The sequence below is a fragment of the Lampetra planeri genome, chromosome 30 (assembly GCF_965212315.1).
Source record: "Lampetra planeri chromosome 30, kcLamPlan1.2.h2, whole genome shotgun sequence".
In the NCBI taxonomy this organism is placed as follows: Eukaryota; Metazoa; Chordata; class Hyperoartia; order Petromyzontiformes; family Petromyzontidae; genus Lampetra; species Lampetra planeri.
The window spans coordinates 3520792-3548090 of NC_136136.1; the positions used below are offsets into that span (position 1 = coordinate 3520792).

At 44.4% G+C, this 27299-nt stretch overlaps 1 protein-coding gene across 4 annotated transcripts in view; it reads right to left on the reverse strand.

Annotated features, from left to right (window-relative positions):
• Window positions 1-27299, reverse strand: part of LOC144728808 (protein kinase C epsilon type-like) — a 133271-nt gene that overhangs the window by 18092 nt on the left and 87880 nt on the right. For all 4 annotated transcript variants that reach the window (XM_078608477.1, XM_078608476.1, XM_078608478.1 and 1 more), the window contains 8 exons: window positions 19166-19200; window positions 18656-18738; window positions 17449-17578; window positions 16168-16310; window positions 14411-14507; window positions 10538-10722; window positions 6537-6710; window positions 5254-5408 (listed from right to left, as the gene is read on the reverse strand). In XM_078608477.1, coding sequence (XP_078464603.1) covers window positions 5254-5408; window positions 6537-6710; window positions 10538-10722; window positions 14411-14507; window positions 16168-16310; window positions 17449-17578; window positions 18656-18738; window positions 19166-19200 — 1002 coding nt within the window. The remainder of the gene's footprint in view (window positions 1-5253; window positions 5409-6536; window positions 6711-10537; window positions 10723-14410; window positions 14508-16167; window positions 16311-17448; window positions 17579-18655; window positions 18739-19165; window positions 19201-27299) is intronic.

Genomic DNA, 27299 nt, shown 5'->3' on the forward strand with positions numbered 1-27299 from the left:
CTGTGGTGAATGCATTGGCCTCTGGTTGCTAAAGGGGCCACATGAACCCATCGCATCCAACACACAAGCAAACTGAAACCCGTTAACGCTTAAACGCGTGATTTTATATATTTATCGAGGGCCAAGGAATTGATATTCAATGATGGACTGATGCATCGTTAGATGACTAATAGGGATGGCTTTGACGGATGTGGTGAGGATCATGCAAATTTCTCGAAGGTGTGGTCCATGATGGCAACAGAGAAGGGTGTGCTTTTGCTTACGTTGTTCAAAAGTAACCGCTCGGTTACTCTATTAGGACATGGCTATTTACGTCTGTATTGTCTAAGTACACATTGCCTATGTATGTAAATACACTCATGTACGCGGTGCATTTGAAACATTCTGAGTATAAACAACATGATGCGTAGCTTATGATGTGTTAACTTGAAGCAACATTACCAGTTAACTCATACCAAACGTCAGGCCATCTTTCTTCCCTCTCTGCTGTCAAGAAGGACCATTACCGACGGCTTTAGCCTTGTATGCATTTAGATATATAAAATTATACTGTAAAAATGTTTGAGTCCTTTGCCAATCCACTGCTGGATGAAGGACTGTTGTGTCGGTCATGGAGGTTCCTTGTCATTTGTCAGTGCTGGTTGGTGAGGGGGGGCAGCCATAAGTGGAGTCAGATATCACTCACCACTGAAATTAACCTTGACCAGGAATCAATCTCAGGTCACCATGTTTGTAGGGCAGCGTGCTAGCCACTAGACCCGCATTATTAATGTTTTATAACAGTGCTATGAAAGTAGTGGCCTTGTTGTGTTTCTACAACACTGCTAACGAACGACGACTGATAACGAAGCAGATTTATTTATCCTTTTAAGATTTTAGGTGACCATAGTTATCAACATGGTGCATTGGCGGGGCAGTTTTTAGCTTTGGACAAAGTTCTGTCCGCCTTAGTGACATGCCGGAGAACAGCCAACGAATGTCTTCCACGTTTGGCATCAATTATTTGTTGTGCATTCCTCTCGATTAATCAACATCCTCTTTTCGTCGCCGGTACAGCCCAATACATCCTGTAAAATCAGCCGCGGGGACAGGCAAACGTATGTACAACAAAGAAGACACAACTATAAACACGAGTCAGTAATGATTCCCCCCCCACCGCCCCCCACTGTGCTAACACAGCCCATTTGATGAATTGTCACGAGTCGTGGTTCGACTGAATATACATTATTTCTTCGTCTTGTTTTCACCACCTCACTCGCATTGATTCTCGCTTGTGTTGGTGTCATCTCTGCAGTTGATTGCTCCGTTTTCCGACGTGTATTACGAGCCTACAATTTACATACTAATTAAATAATCAATTCTCAAAGGCAAGATTTCACGCATGTATCACGAGCAATCAATTTTGATTGATTAATCATTACAAACATTATAGAGTTTAATAACACCACCGACCACCATCCCCCCTCCCCACCACTAGCCATTCGACGATTTGATCGTTGGAATTCCGATTCAACAATCAAATATATTTAACACTGTGATGAATGTAGCAACAATTGGCAGCATTGGGATTCACATCGGCCCATTCGTCATCACCATGAGCCATCATAAATCCACTGGATGAAGGTCTCCCCCCAAGCCACCGCAGTCTCTCACGGCGCAAACATCCATCCAGCTCCTGCACGCGAGTAGATTTCATTGCTCCATCTCCGCAGTAGATGTCCTCTCGGATCTGTTTTGTCCCTTGGGTGTGTTTCCCCCCTTTGGCTACCACTTCGTCATTAGCCTCGACCACTGGTTATCATCCCTTCAAGGACACTTTTCTCAAAGTCAACATAATGTATGTAGCACTTGTTTCGCACCATACGTAGCCAACCGCACTGATCGGAGGTGCGGGAGAGGGACAGTCCACTTTGGTCTCCGAGTGTTGCTCCAAGATTGCAACTCAATATGCTTCTTTGTGCACTTTTCAGTTTTGTTCGATATTCTTGATCAATATCCAGGTAGCATCGAACGATTAGATCAAATACTTTCTAATTCAAGCACATTCATATGTTGCTTTTCTTTAGTAAGTTCAGTTTTCCGAAAACACTAAAATAGTTTTCGTCTGCCAGTCCATGTCGTCTCGAACCTACACATGTTCTATACTCCAAGTTCATTGTTGCTCTTTCAGTGCATATCAGGGATGCACCTCTCCAAATGAATTACCTACTCTTAACAGAAAGGACACGCACATGTTCTACTCGCAATGTGTCTTGCTCAAACCCGCTTACTTTTCTGAACAGTCACTGTGATGTCTCCAACTCACATTGCCTCTCTAATCCACGTCTTTTTTCCCCACTTTCTGTCCAATTCCAAGCGTGCACCTCACCATGTTAAATGCCGACATCAATGGAAAGCAGTCACACACACAAACACATAAGATTTGTCCTGGCCAAACCCACTCACTTTTCTCACCAATTAAAATTATGGCTCTAACTTTGGTAAATTCTCCAACGCATGTGTGTTCCCCTCTGCCGTCCGTCACTGTCATTTCAAGCATTCTCCAATGGCAGCGGGTGGGTGTACAAAAATGTTGATCGAGTGGTGACAACACCGAATTGTTTACTTTATTGTCTTCAATGGGTGGCACCATGAATTTCTGCCAACCGCTGTTGGTTTGAATCAGCCAGTGAGATGCCAAAGTTACGCATCTCATTGGGGCGGATCAACACGAGCACCCCATATTTTGATTATTTATTTTCATACATATCGACTTGAAATGTCAAAGCACTTACAAAAATAACTCTAATTGAGCACTTATTAGACGTGTTGTTTTACTTTTGAAGGTTTCAACAGGGTTTTTGATTTGCATAGTTGGTTTCAAAATACGTAAATAAATAGACATTTAGAGAATTTTCAGCTGCGACCCCACCCCAATGCCCCGTACAGATTAGCCACGACTGGCAATGCACCTCCGCAGGTGAAAAAACCCCCCCCGATTTACGTAAAAAGACCAAACACACACTTGCTGCGAGCGCGGCGCTCGCTTTTTGTGAGCCAACACACTTGTACTTAGCTCACAAAAAGCGAGCGCAGCGCTCGCAGCGAGATAACAAAGTCCTGGACGGGCCGCCCTGCTGCGCGTAACAAGAGCAGCGTCACGGAAAAAAAACACAGCGGCAGCGGCGCGTCCAGACGGGCCAAGGGCCACGGACAATGGAAGGCAAATAAACCGAGGAAGTTAACGTGCTCGCACGGGACGCTCCCGGAGAACTGGCCAGGAGGCAGGGAAGGGGAGAAGAGGAAGGGTCAGCACTGGGACACTGGAGTCCCTGGCAAAACAGCCCCCCCCCCGCCGCTCCCGTATGTTTAAAATTAGCTGAACCCCACTTGAACCGTTTAAGGCGAGGCTTTTGCGTTGTCGATCTGAGTCGTGTTTGAAAACCGTTTCGAGTTTTTTGAGAGGACGCAGGCCTCTGCACTGCTTATTCACCCACGGCAGTTCGCAAAAGTAGGTGGTGCGATTTGAAATTTTTATTAACTTTCAGCACCTTTGTCAATCCATGACTGCCCACATTCCGTCAGTCGTGTGGGGGTGATGTCTGATCCTACTTCACTGTGCTTGTCAGTGCGGGGTGGTGAAGTGGGCCTCTCCTCAGGATCTGTTTCAGGTTAATACTCATCATTCATGCGAGCCACAGACAAGAACTACACTCAGGTAACCGGGGTTCATAGCGCAGTCTTCTCCTTTCATACGATGGATGTAGACGCAGAAAAACAACTACAATTTCACATTCAGGTGGCCAGGCCAGACAACCGCATCAGGAGCAGCGGAGTGTATCGCAGTGATGTCTCCGTCGTATTTGTGGATCGGGCATTGCGTCGTTATCTGTTGTATGGTCTGTTCTGGATGACCACAGTCTCACACTGGAGAGTTTTTAATATTCCATTTGTGCATCAGGTATCCGCATCTGCTGCCATGGTTTGTGCAGTGGATGCGATTTAGGGTGGACCATCAGCTTCGTGGGAGATCAAACCCATGGATCTTCTGCGTTTAATCTTTCACAAGGTGTTTGTTTGCAAGTTCTTCTGAACTCCATTCAGCTCTCTAAGCTTCATCGGGGTTGAATTTGCATCATTTAAGGTGAAGCGAATGGGTCCAAAAAGGGCTTCGCGTGACTTCAAGCGATGAGGAGGCCAAACTATTGAGGTCCGCAGTGCACAAACCACTGCTCCACCCCAAATCTATTGCTATAATGCCCCAAGTGGGATTTTGGTTACTGTTGTGAAGCCGCCCCCAAACCCCTACCCACCACCACTACCTACTGCTGCACGTGCACAACTCCCGCCCCTTCCACAACCCCCACCACTCGCTAAACCAGCCCCACCCTGTGTCTGGAGGAAAGAGCGGGGCCAAAAGAGGAAGAGGCAGGGCCTAAGTGGTAAGGGGGTGGGTCCTAAAGAGTAAAGGGGTGGGGCCGACAGAGGTTTAACTGCTCCAGTAATTTAAGTTAAACGCACAGAATAAAATACGAGTCACATACCTTTTGTGCCGCAGATGCAGACGCAGGCCAATGAATGTTGCATAATGCTACATTAGCAGGCTTGCCTTATATTTCTTAAAGGATGACATGACACAAGAACCAAAGAGCTCTTAAATTGCACCAATATATAGCTATTGTGGAGTGGAGTTGTGGTGTAGTAGTTTGCGCAATGCGCTGCAAATAATTTTCTTCTATCCCAGGGTAATTTCAATTCAGTGTCATATTCAAGATTACACTCACCATTTTCACAATTCTCCATAGATGTCCCTGTCTAAGTTTCCTCTTTCATCACACCCTGCTCCTGTCTATGCACTCACCATTCTAGTCACTAAAATTTTCTATTCATGCTCCGAAGCAACTTTTCCTCTGCTGCCCGTATTGCCTGAAATTCCCCCCCCCCACCCCAGCTTTCCGTTCTGTCAACTCTTTGCTCAAATCCGGGCTCAAGGCTCAAATTTTTTTCATGCCCTGTGATTGACCAGCCTCTCATAAAATACATATGCCCACTGTTTTTGTACAGCATCTTGAACGTCGGATGCATTTAGCCCCCGCTACATAAATCCAAATTCTACTCTAAATTATCATCATTATTGCACGTTTCGCTTCAAAAAGGGGCCTCTGTTGCGGCAACGAAAAACATTTCTGAAACCGCCAAAATCGTACATGCCCATAGCCGCGCGGAAGTTGGCATTTATTAGGCCGGCGATGGCGAAAATGTGGGCACAAGTACCTGTAGATGACGCCGTGGCGGTGGAGGAACATAAGCGCCGACGTAACCTCAGCTCCGTAGAAACGCGAGCGCGGCTCGTCAAACTTCCTGGAGCGCTGGATCTGGAACATGAGGTCCCCTCCGTTCACGTACTCCATGACAAAGAACAGACGGTCCTGCGGGGGAGTCGTTGTGCCGTTACAAAAATTGCTGCATTCCCGGCGACGATTTTAATGGGCTTGCTATACGCGGTTTTCGTTTTGTCTCTGTGCGTGGCATCAACGGTGGAGTGCTCGTGCGTACGGTAAGTTATATACGGGACACGGAGTCTAAAGTCTACATCAGCACTAAAAGGCTTGGTGTTATTATTATCATGAATGTTAAATAGAGATGTTTACGAGTAATAGCGGAAGCGTTAGAAAAAAATACCTTGCTTCTTTTATTGAAACATATCTGCTTAAGGGGCTTATCATGATTGTTACATGATTTAATTAATTATCAGAAATCTGAGTCACAATTTAATTCAAGAATCTTTTTTTCACATCATGGAATATAACATCTAAAGTGTCTACAGGATATGCAGGAACTAACCTGTTATAAAAAAACATTTGAAATATTTTGCTCTAACATGAATTTTTCTACACCCATATCTGAAGAGTGGGAATGTATTTCCATGAAAGTTGCATTGATTAAAATACAAGTTGCCCATGTTGCTTCTTCTCATACACAGCCATCTTATTGGCCAATTAGCATATTATTTTAATATATCTAACAAAGATAAATACATTATTTATATAGTCAATCAACGAGATATTTAACAGTGTGATTTTTTTGTTTCTAAATACAAACAATTAAGTGACATGCTAAGCATGCACATAGACAACAAATTTTGCTACAGTTCATAAAAATGCCATGAATACTGACATTGCTGCTTATTTGCCCCAGGAAAGGAAGCCTGAGCAAGTTTCAAAACATTTAGATGTGTATCCAATATACGTTTTAAAAAGTAATTTGACATGTGACTAAAGTTCCCTATTAGGCATCGGTGCTAATGGCTGAGGCTCAGACAGACAGACTATCGCAGTGTTACGATTCTTATGGTTCAGTGTTAATCCTCAAGGCTCAGAGAGCCAATTAAGATTTGCATGCTTCATTGTGAATGCCTAAAGCTGACAGGAAGACGAGGGCACCATTAGGATTCTTATCGTTCAGTGTTAATGTACCCTTTGGAACGTGCATGCGTTATGGCGCAACCGCAGGTACTATAGGCTATGACTGCTCTTGCTGCTGCTGCTGGAGCTGACCCTTGTTTGAAAGCTGCAGAAGAGCTGGGTGAGGTAGGGGTGCTTGCGCGCCAGGGCCAGGATACGCTTCTCGGTGATGGTGCAGTCCACGTCGTCGTCCTGGATTATCGAGTCCTTCTTCAGGACCTTGACGGCAAAAACCTCGTCCGTGCCCTTGAGTTCTCCCAGCATCACCTGGGAGTGCCACATCGCCACCGCCACCATCATCATCATCTCCTTCCTCTCCACCACTTCAAGAGAGTCAAAACTGGAGCCATATTATGTACACATTCCTGCAGACGGAGCTGGTAGAAACGTTGGGTTGCACGGTCAATTGGGCAGGGTCAACGGCGGCGTGGTGTATTCTGCAAGTATGCCCGACTGTGAGGGCGGGCACAAGCCGGCGTGAGTAGGTTAAACGTTGAGTTTTATAAGGGCACCACGGGGTGACCAGCCCCTCCCCACCCAGCCCCACCCCTCCCACCCCCACCCAGCCCCACCCAGCCCCTCCTCCACCCTCCCCACCCAGCCCCTCCCCACCCTCCCCACCCAGCCCCTCCCCACCCAGCCCCTCCCTGCACGATGGACGGACGGACACAATAATCCCGTGGGCTGGTGTAACCAGGAGGTCCCTACCAGTATAAGACAGCAGTATGGCAATGAGACAAACAAGAAGCTATCTGCATCATGTATGGTTGTCATGTGACATGCAAGGCATGATGGGAAGACCGAGCTAGCTGTCATAGATGCACCTTTTGCCGTCTAGAAAATCGCCTTTTGCGTATATTATTATTGTTTTTTTAGCATTCAATTATGTTACTAAAAATTGTCCTGGTAATTGCGTTTAGCTGCTATGGTGTGTATTTCCAATGTCTACTGCATGAACATTGGCAAAGACTTCGGCAATATATTTTCAGAAAAAAACTAACATTTTATTTAGGAATGTTAAGCGTGATGTTTAATCAGCTTAATTGGTGTTTTTGCTGCAATTTCTATTTTCCACAATTTAGTTTAAGCCTCTCTTAATCCACGTTAATACTTGTTTTGTATCCTTTCACTGAACTGCAAAACATTTATACTTAAACACACTATTTATTTATTTCTTTTAAAATTAATGGTTACCAAATATTTATTCTTCAGAAATTAGTCGACATACACATTTTGCAGTTTGTTATCAAAAATCAGAGAGGGGAAGCAATAAATAGGGCAAAATAAAGTTATTTTCATAAACAAGCCCGACAATTAACAAACAAGAGTACCTTAAAAGATCGTGCACGGAACGATAACCATCAATTAAAATGCCGGCCATCCGAGGGGCCATACGTGCAGCGGAATCAAGGCACGGTGAGTTATTCCAAGAAAAATTGGAAACAACACATGACATTCTTAGCTCGGGAAAGCAACCCAATGGTCACTAATTGTCGAGGGCACCGACTGGCAGTGGGCCTAGGCACGTGCGAGCACGCCGGCGGGAGAGTGTCCCCGCCACCGACCGCTGTGCGAGCGAAATGGAAAGAGAGGCTTCAATCTGATATCAAACAGTAGCAATGGAATAGTGGGGCAAAGTGGAAAGAACAGCGAGGATTTGTTTGTGTTTGGAAAGTAATTTGTCATGCTGGGAGGTCATTACTCTTAATGTCACTTGGAGTTTATGTAAACTGTAGTGCATAAACCTGCCTGTGTGTGGCATGAGAAATGGCCTTACGTAAGAGCCAGATTAAATCACATGGAAATAGAGCATCCTGCTTTTTCATTACCTTTTGAACCCTATAAGCCTATCCCGGGGGAAAACAACAGTCATCCATAAATGTTAAATTTACCTATCAGACGTAAAAAAATATTCGAAAGCATAAATAACGATGATATAATAAAACGCGCAGCTCTGTGGGTCTGCTGTTAGGATGGTGTGGGTTCAGGTTTTAACAGTTCCAATTCCAAACGGTCACAGAACAAATGCACAGTCTGCTAAATTGCGTGGAAGTAAAAAGACCCCTGACATTAACGTGCAAAGCTCCGTGTCACAGTTACCATTAAACAAGGATTGATTATTACACCTCAATCCTGGCTTAATAGTCTCTTCTTCAATATACCATGAGGTTAGATGCCCCCGCGAATATTTGGGGACAGAGGTGGTAGACCATACTACTTTATCCAAGCAACATGTAAAATATTATAACGATGATCACCCACATAGAGTCGAACACACAATAACACCTCGTACGTAAACCTGGATTAATGGGGAGCAGAGGTGATCCGGATTAGCAGAAATCCAGATTACAGGGGAACTCATTAAAATTAGGGTCTCAATCTGTCTCTTGTTATTAAACCGGTGAAGATTTGCCACATGCCCATTTCTCAATACACACTGTTCACAAGTAATTCTTAAGATTCTCAGGGTGCTAACGATAAACACCAAAATTATCAAGTACAATAATCAGGAAGCATGCGACTATATTAATTCCCAGCAATTTCATTCTCAAAATTTTAGGTCACAATTAGATTCAATGACATATTGTGCTTTTGTCACATTTTAACAGCCTCATTCACATTTGTTCGTGATTTTTACAATTGTTGTTGTTTTGTCGACTCATTTAGCATACATTTTTTTTGGCGTGTAATTTGGACATAATTAAAATAAATGTTACATAAGAAACTATCACACGACCAATTTCATTAACGTATCGTGAATGTGACAATTCACTTGAGGAACGCTAATTATAATCAGCCATGATCAATCCACTGCTGAATGAAGACCTTCCCCAAGTTGTTGCCATGTCTCAGTCTGCAAAAAATTATCAATTCATCTCGCGCATTGCTCCATCTACCCCGTGCATGTCCTTAATGATGTCTTCCCTCCATTACGAACCCGATGACTCAAGTTCCCATTCCTGCTTACGGCCAATAGCAGTGACGATCATCTGAACTGGTCCTGGGCCTCCCCTCGGTCAACTCAGCCTCAAATTAGTACCAGGTGCGATGTGTGTAAACATCGTCACTGGAGAGACATGGTGTTAGCCACCCACCCCCTTGTGCGCCGTTATGGCCTTCATGGGTTCTCGCTAACAGCACTTGCCCCAACAGTCTGTCACAGTCTATATGGAGGATCTTGGTCTTTGTTCCCTCCATTGGATGCCAATCCACCATTGGTTTCTACTCCAGGCCATTATCCCTCTAATCCACGACTCGTCCTGCCCTACTCCCCTTAATTTGATCAGCATTCCATATGGAGTCTGTAACATGCATTTGTATTCACATAAACCAGTTTGCTTCCTCTTGGAACAGGAATCGCCGCTGGCGGTTTAAAGAAAAAAAAAACATGTTAATCCCTATTGCATTATTGCCGTAATGTCACCGGGCAAATAATGCAATCAAAACGCTTGCAAAATAGTGCAACCCTTCGTGTTAGAGAAGGATCCGGAGAAGCAAATAGCATTAAGGTATGTCTGAAATTACTTAAGGTGACCTCCGGTACACACGTTTGCACCCACTCTGCCATACATAAAAACTTTCGCAGTTGAAATTTAGACAAGTTAAAATGCAGAACCAAATGCAATGGAGGTTTTATATGCATGCATTTAGTGACCGGACTGAGATCATCAACTGGCTACACTCGAGAACCTGGTTTAATCACAGGTAGTTTGCCTGGATGTCAGCTCAGTGCTGTGGACTAGGGTTGCCACCTGTCCTGGTGTTGTCCTCTTATCAAGTAGCTGTTTGTCCTGGGAAATCTGTAAGTTTGCCTGAACAGTTTTTGTCAGTTGCGCAACAGCAAACCTCTCAAGACGATGCATCTAACGTGCAGATCTCCCCTTTTCCTGTACGATGAAATGTTCTTCTTCCCGTCATACGTCCCAATATTATTGTATCCCTGCAGGTGGCAACACTGATCTCTGAGCCACCTGGCCACCTCGGCCTGTGGCTGTTTTGAATCAACTCTACCAACCATCGAAGCCACAGAGAGGTTCAAATGGGCGGACGTCGCGAAACGGGGCCAAACATCAGGCGCGCCGGCGCGCACACACCTTGCCGAAGCTGCCCTTGCCGAGGACTTTGATGAAGGAGAAGTCGTCGAGACCGTAGCGGCGGCAGAGGCGGTTCGTCGTGGGGGGGGCCCCTTCACCGTTTTCTGCCGCTTTGCCTTCGCTGGGAGCCTCGAACGAGAGGGCTTTCTTCACTCCGCTCTCCAGCTCCTTTGCTCCGGTGCAGGCTGTGAAGCACAAGGTGACAAGGTCACTAAACGAAACTCTTTTTTTTTACCATATAAGGCCCACTGAGTTACATAGCTCTTTTTCAGAAGCAACCTAGCTACAGATGATAGCTCAACTAAGTGGTTTGTCGCGTGGAAATGTATGGCAACCAAAGACTCTAAACGGACGTTGATTCTATATGTGGACGGAAAAACCGGAGGACCCGGAGAAAAATCCACGCCACCATGGATAAAACATGCAAACTCCAAATATACAGGTGTCAGGGTCGTGATCAAGCCCACGACCGCCTGAAAACCAGGGGAGGCCGTTAACATATTGCCACCACGGCACCCCTCTCGAGAGCATGTATACATATGGGGGATACATTTCAGATTTCATATATTCAAGGTGTCATAAAAAATAGGCCCATTTTCAGATTAATTTCCTATTTTCATTTTTAAATGTATTAAATCTTGCTAACTTTAATTGTCTCTACACCATGTTAATAGTCTTACAAATTAATCATGGGATTGTTATTTTTATCATCACGTTTCATCGATAAACAATTCTTATTATTATTTGAACCATTTAATATACGTTTCAACACTTTAAACTAAAATCTCGCTGCACATCGTCAAAACGTGGTCACGTGACTACACGGGAAGCTCACGTTGAGGACACCCCAGTGTGCAGATGCCACGTAATCTGAAATTTTGTTTCTGAACCCGATTTTAGGATTTTTTTGATTATTATAAAAGTTGGGAACACATCCCTTGTACGTATGGAGTTACCATCGAACACAATTAGATAACAGAAGTTGTTTTAACAATTGTCATAATTTGTGGTCCTTTGTCGATCCACTGGTGGATGAAGCCCCTCCGGCTATGGGGGTTGTTTGATCATACTTCACATTGGTCAGTGCAAGTTAGTGGGGGGGGGGCGACGACACAAAACCGTTTCAGCACTCGCCACTAATGTTAGCAGTGGCTGGGAATCGAGCTCAGGTCGCTGGGTTCACAGTGACCTGTTGTGCCATCGACTTAGAATGTTCACGAGAATTTGTGACTGCGATTACATTTAATCAGATCCTCAAAAATATAAACATTTCACGCATGACAGTCTGAACAATTTATAGCATACAGCAAAGCCCATAATCCTCACACAAATAGGTCAAGCAAAACACACGTTAAAATGTGAATCGTGATGTCATACACGGCAGAAGTGAAAAACACCCTGAAGGGCGACGAACTGGCTCATCAAACTGGATTTTCTGCGGTCCTATAATGTTAGGTGTGGCACAAGGTTTAAATGATAAACAATGTATTTGCATGCAACTTCAAGTAATCCAATTTGCGGTGTCTGACATTAGCAATAAAACAGCGAAGAGAAGTTACTCCCATCGCTCGGCAAGTTGCTTTAGTCTGGCTGTTGGAGCCTTTGAAATTTCCAGTGCATTTTAAAAACCCTAAACATGGTCTGCTGTGACATGACACTACTTTAAATGAATAATCGTGTTATTATTCTCGAGTTTGCGCTGGCACTGGATCTCTGCCTGACGTGTCTCAAGCTAATTGCTTCTTGTGCACCACCACTATGCGCCACTGTTGCCCGACATACTCTATGTACCCTTCTTGTTTGTTGCATAAAATAGCTTTTACTTACGCGATTTTGTAAACAAAAAAACTACATGTGCCCGTGATTTGCATTTCCACACAACAAGGGGCGAAAGGTTTCCTTTTGATGTGACCTTTATATTCGTGGATGTGTGGATGAAGGCACGATAAACGCAAATACAAATATTATCTCCAAGCAAAGATATATGTATCTCTGTGCGGGAGAAACTAATAAGTTCTGTCCAGGCAGCCTGATGACATAGGATGCTAATTGTGACCCACACTGAAGCATTACTTACCACATTATTATTTTATCTTTATACGTGACTTTACCGAAAGAACCAAAGAATAATTCCTGCAGTCACGAAAGCTCCAAATTAAGTTTAAAAATACAACGTAACTGGTATTGGCCAAACATCCAATTCTGAAACATTACCTGTAAATTAAATAATTATTTGGCTGAACGCAGAGCAACATTGCCCCAAACTGAAAATTATTGCCAAGGGCCTCCCCAAAGCATGAATAATAAAATATAAATAATATATATAGAGTTCTAGACTTCATTGAAAACTTGAGATGTGACATCTCAAGGGATTTTCCAGGCGAAATATTGTAATAAATAAAATGAACATTTTACGTAAAAATATGTTGACATTCACTTATGGTGCCAAGTGAAATGTCAATCAGATAGGGAAATAATCAGCCTTCTGCAAATGCACGTGAAGTGCTGATAAAGCACATCCTGCAGTGTTTTGTAAAAAAAACACGACACAAACTGATAAAAACATTTACATTTACTCAATGACATTCATCTCTGCACCTATACCTTACAATGACTACTTTGCATAACACATTGCATCTATATAGTGCTGTCATACAGTTTTTTAATAACCTTTATAAGAAGATCTGATCATATTTGCGATATGAACCTTGTGGCGGTACCCCGGGGTGCCCACAGTACCCCGCGGCTCTCGCATCATGTCCGTGATGCAGTAATTTTTAGTCTCTGTTGATGGCCGGCGATGCAGCAATCGACTCATCTCGAGGAGCTGTGCACGATGCACCACTACGGTGCGTACGCGAGTGTTCAGGGTTTCAGCGCAATCGTCCTCGCTGCGTTTCGACATCGCGGAGTAGCACTGATGTCGGATTGATTGGTACCCCAGTCGCGGAGTTAAGTACTGTACACCCCTGGAAAAAATAGTGTCCCAGAAATAAAATATTGAATTGCCTCGGACTATTTTGTATTATTTGGTACCCCGGGGTACCGCCATAAGGATCATATCACCAAAATGTGTGTGTGTATTTGATCATTATTCTCCTGTGGTGTTAGGTTGCAGATTGGTTGAGTTTTCAGAAATGTATTACATTGCATATATTTGCAAGTACTCTTCACATTATGATGAGTAATCGTGTTAGAATTCTCAAGCTTGATGAGATAGTCCAGGGGTCTTGTGTGCACAGCGGTGGGGGGTGGAAGGTTGTGTGTTGTGTGATAAATATGTAAGATGATTCAGATAACCTAAAAAAATCACCAACCAGCAGTTAAACCATGAAAATTACTAATATCTAATTCATAAAAAAACTCTTTAAAGTACGAGAACCATCACTTTACAATTCAAAAATCTCCAGAAAAAATGCAAACAGCTGCAGCACGCTTCAGCCAAGGTTCAAGTTGACCTCTCGTCACATACAAAAAATTATAAAGGGAAATCATGCACACGCATGCATTTTGTAACCCTTTCCCAACGTGAAGTTGTCGTCGGAAGCATTCAAATTAATGCATTGAAAGAAGAAGAGGTGCATGAATCAAGTTTGAAATCCCCTTTGGGCAAAAATGCTCATCCATTTAGTGCTGGGTTTTTTTTCACTCTCCAAATTTTTGGCAAGCCCTTGCTGTCAATGTTGTCCTCTATCTGATTATCTTTAAAAGAGTTACCGTGACCCTCCGCCACAGACGTAAGGAGCTAATGCATTAACGTTTCCTACCTTAGATGAAAAGCGTTCAGAACAGCTGCTCGTAGGGAAAATCCGCTGTTAAAAAGCAGAACGCGCGTAGTGGGTAAGGGGGGGAAGGCTTAAGTGGACAACGTACCTTCCTCACCGGGGGAGGTCAGAATCGGCCGAGATTTCTCTGGGTCAGCAGCCACCACCCCGGGGCTTGGCGTCTGCGAGTCCGACGATGTAATCAGCTGAAACACAATGAGCTGAGCTGAGCACACACTCGAGATGTACAAAGACAAAGATCCACCGTATAGCCTTGACAGACTGTTGGGGCAAGTGCTGTTAGCGAGTAGCACCTTTGAAGGCCGTCGCGGCACATGAAGGGGATGGGTGGCCAGCACCAACGCCCGACCCCCTTTGTTTCCCCAGTGGCGATGTTTTTACACACTGTACCAGGTACACATTTGAGTCCAACTAGGGGAGGGGCCCAGGACCGGTTCAGATAATCGTCACCGGTGTTGGCTGTGAGAGCGAGAATCGAACTCAGGTCGCCGGGTTTATAGTGCGGCACACGCTCACCGCAACACTACCGCTCCCCACACATACATAACACAAGGAACTGTTGAAAAGCTTTGAGATTAAGATGCAGTACATCACATAACAAACCACCACATATCCACCTTGACCAATTATTTGCCCAGATCCAGCGCTGTATTTGTAAATTTGATCTATCTGTCCTTTCCTATAGATGATCACATATCCGACCGTGTCATCAAAAATCCACCGTAATCTGAAACATATTACTGGTAGGAACTTCCTGGTTCCACCAGCCCACAGGGGATTATTCTGTCCGTCCGTCCTGCATCCAAAAATGGGAGGGGTGGGGCTGGGTGGAGAGGGGAGGGTGGGGAGGGGCTGGGTGGGGAGGGAGAGGCTCGGGGTGGAGGGGCTGGGTGGGGAGGGGAGGGTGGGGAGGGGCTGGGTGGGGAGGGGCTGGGTGGCGAGGGGCTGGTCACCCCGTGGTGCCCTTATAAAACTCAAAGTTTAACCTACTCATGCCGGCTTGTGCCCGCCCTCACAGTCGGGCATATTTGCGGAATACACCACGCCGCCGTTGACCCTGGCCATTGACCGAGCAACCCAACGTTCCTACCAGCTCCCTCCGCAGGAATGTGTTTTCCTGTTCTTAGCATGCAGTGGCATGGGGCCTTGGTGCAAGGAATGAAATGGTTCTCCCTGTACAATTTCATCCCTCTCCATAGCCTCGTGAATGGGCCCCTCTGGCCTGTGGGTCCCGGTGCAGTTGCACCGCCTGCGCTCTCGATAGCAACACCACTGCGAGCATGGCTCATTAAACGAAAATGCAAAAAAAAACGAAAGCTGAAATATTGCGCACAGGTACCTGGTAGACACAAATTTTACGAGTCAACTTTATCAGCTATTTGATACATCGCTAGGAATCGGAGTTAGGAGTCGATTTAAGAATGGAATGTCGAATTTTTACCATCCCATTTGCATTTATTATTATTTGTTTTTCACCATTTGTACACACCAACACGCATCTTGGCATAGTCCATAAATAACGTGAAAAATAACGCGCGTGTCCACCGAGTATGGCTAGGCAATTTTGGTGACGGTAGCGACTTAGCACACTAAAATTATAAACACAGCATTGGCCGCTCGAAAATATTCACTTCTGGTGCACAATTAACGCAGCTAAGATGCTTGAAGTGATGGATAACGATTGCCTGCGGGTCCATATGAATTGAAGACGGTCGGTCGGTGGTCGCATGTGGCTCGCCGACCGTAGATTCCGCATCCCTGCACTAACGAGATCGAGATTTGAGCCGTTTTGTTTCTTGGGTAAATTGCAGGCTATAGGTAAAAAGCAAGCCATGGGCAGCTAACCTTCTTCTTCTTAATGGTGGACTGGTGTATCTTGTCGGGAGTGACCCCGATCTCAGCGAGCACTTTGGCGATTCCTCGCGCATCCACGCCACAGCTGGGCGCCACGTTCTGCTCGCACCGCCGATGTACATTCATCTTGCAGACTGGAAAAAGGGGAAAAAAAAGTTTCAAACTCCGCAGAGAATCACGTGCTTATTAAGCATTTCCCGTTCCGAGACGTGTGCATGGTGCAGGGTGTGGGTGTCACGTTCAACGCTGAATCTTGTTACGCGCAAGCCGTGAGCGTTGATTTTATTTAGAGAGGCATTGTACTCGACGTAGAGAAATGTAACGACGTGACCGCACTCTATGATAGCTGGTGCCAAACTGCGCCACACGCCCTCCCGCATGGCCTTTTACTTTTGATTCCGTTCCGATGACGTACACGAATGTACGTCATCAAAACGGATTAATTTGACACTCTGCGTGTGCATACGTATTGTATGAAAATACAGGGCGATTCATGTTTAAATACTCTTATAAATAAAATTAATTGCAAAGAAAGCAACATTTTTATTCAAGGCCACTACATACCTTCCACCTATATCGATACACTGTAAAAAAATAATGTAAACACCCTGCTAGTATGCTTTGCCCAACATAACCATCACTTTCATAATATTCTATCACCTGTTTTCAATAAATTAAGAGAGGCATTAAAAATGAGGGTTGTCAAAAAATTGACCACCCTGTACTTTAAAATATCACACACACGCATGCATACGAGGTTTGTGTAAAATGCATAAACCAGAATGTATAATTAACACAATCTGAAAATGATATGATCGGTTGGTTCAGATGTCAGAGCTCTGAGCTGGAATCTCTGAGAATCTGGCAGCAAATCTGAGTAGCCGCCCATGACCACACCAGGTTCTCTCGTGAGTGGCAAGTTGATGGTCTCAGCCCAATCAGCAATGACTGCACAAAAAAACCCATCACATGAAATTCAGTTTCACACTTAATTCTTCTAAAATTTCATCTCTGGGAATTAAAAATATCGGTTTGACGATCATATTACGGACATTTCTCTACGCAGCACGGTGGGTATGTAGTAAGTACTGCCCCCGAGTATGGATAAGTGGTAGATTGAAGAGATGTAAGCCTGCACACTCGATAGCTTAAGTCACCCGTTCAAAGCACCAAGGCTTGGTTTGCCAAGGTTGTCGCGGCATGCTTCAGACTTCGCTACGATCAAGATAAAGGTCACAACTGTGGTGTACAGGCACAGGTGGGGGGTCAAACCTTTGCATTGCAGTCCCTGCCTCAGGAGGCCCCAGAGCAGCGAGCCGCAGTGATCGCAGAACGTGGGGACCTTGTAGTTGTGAATGGAGAACTTGTGCGGCACGTTCACGCTGAACCGCTGGCTTCCCACCTTTGTGCCACAATGATGCCACGCAGAACACAGTGCAGAGTGAGTCGGCTGTGATTATTTGGCACGGAAAAATGTTGAGTCTGTCGGTGTCCATGCTCTTGATTCGTACGTCTTAACGCGTAACGCAGCTCTTGTCAATTCGTTGCTGTATGAAGGCATGCCGTGTCAGTCATGGGAGTTGTTTGACCATACTTCCCCACTGTCACTGGTCAGTGTGGGTTGCTGAAGGGGGAGGAGGGGTAAATCAAACTTGCCGGGTTCATAGCAACTTAAGTCTCCGCTCCACCCACAACAGCCAATATGCAGCAATTAATAACATGTTCTGTCGGCACACTCGCAAGTTTCTTTTCATTATTATGTTCAGGACAAAGAAGCGTGGATGCTTGAAATCATACTGAGATTTGAGAATATACAAGGCTTGAGGCACCGTAGAGATGGAGCCACGGAGTGACATCGTTGTACTAGAATTGTAAATGCTGTGTGCTGTACGCGTAACAAATTGCCATCTTTTGTTTACGTGACAAACCTTACTAATTGGCTGTGTCAGGTGGTGGTGGGTTAACGACACATTTATATTTACGCGATCTAACCCAAAATGTTGGTGGCGAAAGCCTCCTACGTGTTAAACTCGTTGAACTTAAGCACCGTAGGGAGTCAACCGTATTAATCGGAGGGTACAAGCTCGTGTACAACCGCTGGATGTATTGTTGCATGGCAACAGCTTAGGAAGGTTTTCATCCACCCGAGGCTGAAGATGGCTGATGATCATCATTCTAATTATCATTTTAAATCATTTTCGGTTGTGTGAAAGCTTTGGCTTTATAACAAGTGCATTTAGAAACATGCGTTTAAGAGTATTTGGTTGCTGTACATTTCCACGTGATAAGCCACTTTGCTGAGCTATCATTTGTGACCAGGTCGCTTTTTAAAAAGAGCTACATTGCTCAACGGGCCTTACCTGGTAAAATAAAAAGTTTATTTTGTATTCTTAAAAGTCCCAGTCATAATTAAAACGTAACCCCTTCCTATATTCATAAAAATTAGTATGACTGCATCGGGTGAATGGAGTAAACTTACTTCATCCTGGGCTTCTTTCTTCATGCCAGGGCATTTGGTGATAATAAGCTCATGGCACCTCTTGTGTACGACACATGTGCACACTGCAAACAAAAATCAAACATTTCCTCTAACACATACAAGCCATCCGTGTTTTTTACGCAGCAATTTTAAACAACTCAAATCACCTGACTATTGATATATTGAAAGATGTTTGTCCATAATTTTACTGTAAATTCCAAAATCAAAAGCAGTGTAAAGTTGGTTGTGATTATTCACTCGAAGCACCAATGGATGCATGGATGTCTGAAGAAAAACAATTTTGAAAATCAGCATCATACCACCACTGATGTAATGAAAGATGTGTCTGTTATCACATTTTAACCGGAGAACCACAAGCAGTTGAAAAGTGAGCCTCTGTGTACAGGGTATCCTGAGATAGTGTTCATGTTTAATAATTGAAATAAAAAAAACGGTACAGCGATGGAAAAATGCAACATCAAATGTTTAAATCCCATGAAGATAAAATACCTTGGCATTGATATCCTTGCTTTCCTATGACACCCCTGTGAACAAACAGAAACACGGGGAAACGATGATTACACTTGAATGCGCATTACAGTTCATAAATACAAACATTATTCATGAAAAGGCGACGAGACTTTGTGAAAAAGAACAAACGATCAGTCTTCATGCCTTAATGTAGAGACACTCTGGCATCCCACCAGCAAAACCAGTTCTTCTGCCAACTAAAACCATTCCATCTGCTTTGACATCTGCTCCGATAATCATGTAAGTCAGAATTTGAAATGTTTCTTGTGATAAAAAAGCCGCTTGACATTCATCCATCAGTTAGTATATACACACACACACAACTGGCAGGCGCGCACACTTCCCTACAGCGGCGATTGTGTTCCATCCTAGAAAAATCACCATTACGCAAAAAAACCACGACGGTCAATTTATAAGCTCAAAGTAAATTTGCCCATACAAAGAACGGGTTCACCAATGGACAGCCTTGCTGCGTTAAAACATGGGCCTTAATTTTACCACACGCTGCAAACCTTCAAAACAAAACGGTAAACACGTTGATGCAATTGTCCGCCTTTATAATTTGGTTATTGACAATTTATAGGTACAGAAGCTCCCGGGGAAGGGGGGGGGTTAAAATTACTTTGATGAGGCTCACTGAAGTTGAAGTGACCATTTGCATTCCGCGTCCAGAGACCGACCATACGATTAAGCCTCTTGAGATAAACGGTGCAAAACAACACTCCTGTCACACGGGCTTTTGTCTACTTTAACGTTGAGACGAATGACGCTAGAACCCCATTCGTGGGGGCACTGCGGGTCTGATGAAAAGGTGGCAGAAAGCAAAACAACGAAGAGATTGTGAAGCAGTTACTCTAAGGACAGCGGGCATGTGACTGCTACCTCGCAGTGCAAGAGTTTCATAAGTAGGATTATGGTGAGGTATTTTTCAGATTTGGAAGCTCAACAGGAGCTTAAGAGATATCTGCAGCTCAAAAGTAAAGAATCGCTCCAACATAACAATTTGCCCTTTTAAAAGACTGGTTTATAAAGAAGGCATTCTTGAGAGCCAGTCTCCCAGTTGCCTAACCATGAAGGGGCCATCCAAGTACGTACGCATGGAGGGGGGGAGGGGGGGTTAACAGAAATGTGTACGCTTGCAAATTGGGGGTCTACTGACAATGTACGCATAGGAAATGGGGGGGGGTTGAAGCCTCGATAATAATTCGTCTACATTGGCCTTCAAATGAGTTAGATAGTCCGGCGGTGGACTATCTGTTTGCTTAAACACGTTCATATTATTAATCCTTGATCGTTTCTGCGTGGATTAAATATCGTCCGTTCTATAGGATTCGGGGGGGGGGGGGGTGCGTCAGGCGTACGGACGCAGGTGGGGGGGGGGGGTTAAAAAGTACGCGTGTGTACAGGGAGGGGGGGGGAGGGGTCAAGTTTTGACAGATTTTTGCGTACGGACTAATGGATGGCCCCTAAAAGGACCCACTTGATGGTTGGCTGCCACTATTATGTCTGATGCCATGGTTAAATGGAAAAGTACACGAAAATAAATGTTGACTAAATGCCACCAAGTGAACTAATGCCAACAGCACACACACACACACACTCTTGTGTAATAGGTGCATTTGATTCTTTGAAGATGTATTTCATCGCAAATACACGATCTTCATCAATATTTTCATTTAAAAAAACATCGCAACAGGACAACAACTAGGAATCTGGTTACATAAGCCACAGCAATGCCTTCCCACGCACGCACAACAATCAGGCACATGCAGATAACATTACCAACACTTTGCCAAGGTCTCAATTTTATTTATTTACTTGATGCATGTTTTTTTTTGTAAACCTCTGCACAAGCGTATAGGTGCAGTGTTACAGTATTGTTGAACCTCGCAGCATTGTAGCAAGCAGTACGTGTTATTCTTTGAAACAATGTGCATAAAAGCTCTGAGCATGGGTTAAAGGTTAAAAGGTGGGGGTGTCGAGGAATAGAACGAGCACACTAGTTGAGCGGCAACATCGCCACAGCGTTTTTGCTTTCGCGGCCCTTTTTTCAGTTTAACACGTAGGCTTTCGCGACCAATATCATCCATAATAGAGGTTTTTTGGGTTAGATCGTGTAAATATTAAATGGCATGGGACCTCCTTTGCCAGTACCAAAATATGAGAATAAGTTTTCCCCTTTTTTCTGGCAATAAAACAGGTGTTAAGATGTTAAAACACGAAACTGAAACCTTTTACAGCTCTGGGCATGGGTTAGAGACGAGGCTCAAAAGAAAGCTGTTTTTAAGGTGGCCCAATCAGTTTCAAAGACAATGCATATACTATCAGAGTATGTTTTTTGTTTGCATTCTGACCACAAGTATTGTGGTTGATGCAGACATGATTCCTTGTAAAAGGTTTCAGTTTGGTGTTTTAACATTTTAACACACCTGTTTTGTTGCCAGAAAAAAGGGGAAAACATATTCTCATATATAAATGTGTCGTTAAAACCCGCCACCACCCGGCACAGCCAACTAGTAAGGGTTGTGATGTAAACAGAACATACCAATTCGTCACTAGTACAGCACACCGGTGTGTTGGAGAGCCAAGCCACAACACATTTACAATCCGAGTACGACATTTCGCCAGTAATTACAACTAGCTTCAGTCCTTTCTTTCAGCGAGACCGGCACGTTACACAACGGCGGCAATGGAAAAAAAATGGTCAATAGAACGCTACAGACGCATCAACCTTCTCTGTCAGCGTGCAGTCACCTATACAGTGAGGCTACCGAACTTATAGACTGATGATATCTGTACTCGAGCGACTACTCAAAAAACGGCTGTCATAGGCAACAGCTTGTTTAACACTGCCTCCTAGTGGCCTTCGAGAGGATTGTAACAGATACAAACTAGTGGCTCTGGTTTAGCACAATCATCCACAAGGTGGAAGCACGTTGCTGCTTATGTATTCTCTGCTGGTTGTCTGTCGTGTGCATAATGTAGTTGGCACAGTGGGGGGGGGGGGGAGCACAGTTGGTGCATCTGCCAGTCATCTCAGTCAGTCAATCCGTGGACACCTGGACAGGACCTCCGACACATTCACGTGGCCTCAAAGTGCACCTAGCATGGCACAGGCGCCGTGGTGACGTCACCGCCACTTAGTGGTGAACGACAGTGGTTGTTGCATAATGCACGGGTGAGTCAGCATCTCAGAGGCTGGCGACAAAATGTCTTTCTTTATGCAGTGAACTCTCAATCATCCATGGGCGTATCATTTTTGTTTGTGGATTAACTGTGCTTGCGATAGATAAATAAATGAATACAAATTCACACGCTCAAGTTTACTTCGCTGGTCCATCACTTGTCGAGGGCCAATGACTCGGTGCCCGCGCAACTGCAAACCTAACGAGTAAACTTGATTACTTTACGAAACAACTAAAAGACAGAAGACATCTCATGCTCTGTCTTCAACCCCCTCCCCACCCGATTCTACACAGGTAAAGCAATAAATAGGTCTTCTTGGTTCTTTCGGTAAAGTCACGAAGAACAGGTCTGTCGATAAGACAGACTCTGTCTTATCGACAGACCTGTTCTTCACCTGAGGACGGCTGCTTGCGTTGTGGCCGAAACGTCGTGAGAAAATTATTTTATTATGTTAAATTTTTATTATTTTATTATTTTCATTCTACGTGACTTTACCGAAAGAACCCAGAAGATGAATCCCTGCAGTCACGAAAGCTTTAAATCGCAATACATAGGTTTTCATGTCCTAGTTTACATATGCCCTGCTTTGTCTGTGTTTGTGTTCAAACTGGGCCACCCCCCTCCCATCCATTACCCCGGGATAATCGAGAATGTTCTGTTTTGCCAACCGACCAACAGATGCACACACGATGTTTGCCATCACATTCACAAAGTCAATGGGCGAACGAAAACTGCTTGGGTCGTGGAAGAATGGACTGCATCTATGTGGTCACAATGTATGGACCGGCCTGTCCCCTGGCCTTCACTAAACCAATCATTATCGATTACAAGAAACATCACCCCCAGAGTTATAATTTGGATGCACAATCATGCTGACTTGCATATTCATCGACTCCACCGAAGGATGTTTCCACACGTATACAATATAGACAATGAATGGAAGCATGGATCAACTTAAAAGCTCAAGTCACTACAAAACATATTTTTTGGTGCGTCACAGATTGTTGCCGATGTCAAAGATTCTCCTGTATAAACACAGCCAGGATTTAAGCATATTTCAGGCTGCAATTTTCATCATCATCAATCATGATCAATCCACTGCTGGCTGAAGGCCTCCACAAGCCGTATTGCACGTGTTCAATGCTTTGGCTGCCTCTCAATCATTAGTTTCGCCCACTCATCATCATCATGTAACGTGTCCTGCTCAAGCCCAATGACTTTCTTCACAGTGAATGTCTCCAATTTGCATAAGTTCCCTCGCCCATGTGTTCCCCTTTCCGCCTGTTCCTCCGTGCTTTTCCAAGGTTCCCCCTCCTCTCCATGCTGTTTTTCCATTGTCTTGGTCACTGTACATGTGCCAGATCCAATTGTCATAGAGGGTAATGTACACTGAATAAACACAGCCAAGGGACACGGTTTAACTCGACTCTCGACTGCAATTTTACTGTGTTGAATATGACAGTGATCTGACAGCATAATTCTATTTGGGGCATAACATTTTCAGCTGCATGGTCTTCAATTGGTTAGTGATTCTCATAAATAAGGGCAAGTATAACTACTTGAACTTTCTATGTTGCCTCCAGGCGGGGGTGAATTTTTGTACATTGCCAATTAACTTAAGAGCCAAAGTAAAAGTGACATTGCCGTTCTTATGACATTTTTCATCGATGACAATGGGACAATGTCGAAGAGATGCAATAGAAGCCTCACAATGTGGTCACAGGGAAAGTTCAAACAGGAATGTAAAGATGCATCGATTAACATGCCTTCTTATACTCGCACAATATAGACACCAAATCGTGCTGCTGAGAACCGATTATTTACATACAATGCAAATTATATGCATATACTGTATTATGCTTGTGTAATGACAGTATGCCGTCTGGTGGCCATGGGTGCTAACTACGAGTATGGATGCGGTATAGAACGCCATACATGCAAGCGACCACAAGGGGGGGCATAACTCGGCCAAGGGTCAAAGAGGGGATCGAACTGGAAGCTCCTGGAACCCGCGGGAAAGTTCCAGAAGAGGGGCATGGTCAAGGCCGGGGCTTTGCCGCGCTGGGTGAATATAATGGAGGCAAACGGGGGTTCGTGGCTGTCGTGGGGGTTTGGGTCCTGGCTGCCATCTCTACCATCTCTTCGTCGTCGTCGCTGCATAGCCAGCCAGCTATGCAGTCTTCGTCGCCGCCGTCACTATATAGTCAGCCAGCTATATAGTTATACGTCGCTGATGTCGCTGTATGGATGGCTAAGCGATAAGTCAGTCAGCGCTTGTGTTACTGTGTGACCCTGTCGTTAAAGTATTAAGAACTAAAGAAGAAACCCTCTACAAGTCGCGTCTCGGAAGTTGTCTCATGACACTTGTGTAACATTCTTGCTAACGGAGCACGTGGAATTGTAAACATGACAGCAAAAAATAAGGAACAATGCATAAAAGACCATCAAAACAAGACGTAAAAAAAAAATTATTGATTTAAATCGCAACCCTGAACCATGAGCATTCATTGCATTTCTGGGTCAGGGAGGAGAACCGTGACACATTATCAAGTGTAACTTTATTCAACGCACAAATACTGGTACCAAAAGCCAAGCTAAGTGCATTTGTAGTACTTCCCAGCGTGAACATTTCAAATAGCTTCCAACCCAAACACATTGTCTGGCACACAATGGCAATAGAATTAAACAATGGTGTTGCCCTGCACCACTTAACTTTGCAAAATTCACACGATCACAACACGATAGACATCTAGAGCATAAACTATGCAACGACGACAGCTGCTAGGGTGCACGATTTATCGTGGGCATATCTACAAAGTGTTAAACAGCACTGCATACACAAATAAATGTAAAGGCTCATGTTTTTGTTTCGAAGTATAGGTTTGTGTTCACATGTTACATTTAATATTTAGCCGAACAACGTTCTAATCTATTTAAAAAATATTATTACTTTACTAGGTAAGGCCCACTGAGCTATAGAATTATTTTTCAGAAGCGACTTGGCCACAAATGATAGCCCAATAAAGTGGCTTATCACGTGGATATTTATAGAAACCAAATTATCTAAACGCTTGATGTTGATTCTAAATGTTGATGGAAAAACCGGAGGATCCGGATAAAGATCCCCACGACCACGGGGAGACCATTCAAACTCCAACTATACAGGCGTCAGGGTCGGGATGGAACCCACAGCCACCTGTATACCAGGCGAGGTAGTTCACATCTCGCCACCGTATCGCAGGTAACCCCTGCTCTGCATTCAACATCGCCCGTCTCAGAGTGGTCAGTACATTATGAGGTCGTAATACAATCTCTAAGCCCACCGCCAGGCCCCTATGGCAGTCACAGCCACAGCCTAATGACATTATGGGGCACAAATCTACCTTGTTTACCAACCCTGTTTGCCGTGTGCACACACACACACACTAAAAAGAACAAATAAAAAAATCTGGTAACAATATCAGTAAACCACAGGCGTACGTACGGTGTGCAGCAGCTACCCTTGCCTAAGCAATTAGCGTAGCGTCTACGACATTAGCTGGAGAGCTTTTTAAGCATTGCACGCGCACATGTACGTGTGAAGGTGAGCGTGCACGATAGCAAGGGGTGTAACGATTCACTCTCTCTCCCCCGGATTTTAGATGAATTGTTGCGATTCAATCCAATCAGTCAGTCGATATCGTTCAACTTGATTCTTGTTTTTTACACGGTGATACATGTAGTGGCCTCCACAGGCTGTACGGATCGTGTGAAACCATTACATGCAACATATATACACGAATGGAAAATCACTGATTCTCATACACGTGATTTGACGCGTGAATCGTGGACTTTAGAATCGATGTACATGTTCATGCCGTTTTGTCAATACACTGCTGGTTAATGGCACCAACACACATTGTGGGCCTCGGGGGTTATTTGACCATACTTCACCCTGCTGGTCAGTGCGGGTTGGTGAAGGTGGGCAGCATAGATGTTGGGATATAGCAGTTCAGTCCAACGTTGTATTTTGCTGTCCTGCCCTCTGATGCCGACAATACAGTCGTATTTTTTTTACCTTTTTATTTTAAATGTAATATCACCTCCATAGCCCTGCTACGAGGCTACAAAGCTACAGTGTTAATCAATATTTATCAATAAATTAATGCACTGTTAATATTGTATATGTGCGGGGTCACACAGTTGGCTGACGTTTGGATTGCATTTCCAACTAAGATACTATGAATAACGCAAACGATAATGGGAGAGAAGATTTATTAACGGTCTATTAAATGACGCACATTTATGTCATCAGTTTTTCTTCCGTCTTGAGGTCGGAAAATGTAACGAGGCTCCCACAAGGCCATGTGGGAGGGAGCGTGGCACAGTTTAGCGCCAGCCACCATAGAGTGCGGTCGTGTCGCTACAGTTCTCTGCGGTGAGGGCGATGTCTTTGAAAGACAACGGCGCTACGTCTCTCTTCATGAAATCAATGTGAACCGCTTGCGCTCCGAGATTCAGCGGTGAACGGGACCCCCCACCCTGCAACTTGCAGACGTCTCGGAACGAAAAAGGATTCATTTGGAATATAATTACGCGAGGAATATTATTCACGAAGACAGTGGCTCAAGGTTCCAGATCATCACAACGGAATAGCAAATCACTGCTGAAGCTCTGTGCCGTGGTCGTGTGGATGTGGCCAGGAGGCTCATAAGTTACAGTACTGAGACAGCTCTGTGGATATGGTGGTTTCGAATCCAGGCAGCCGTCTATGATTAGACCAGGTTTTCAAATAGCGAGTTGGTGAGTGATAAAATAACACTTCCTTGAAAAGGAAAAGTATATGCTCGGTGACATTTCGGTCAATGTCCCAGCTTGGCTGCACAAAGAGAGTCCAGAAAGGTACAGTGGCCTGTCTATGTTGCTGCGAAGGACAAAAAGTGATGAG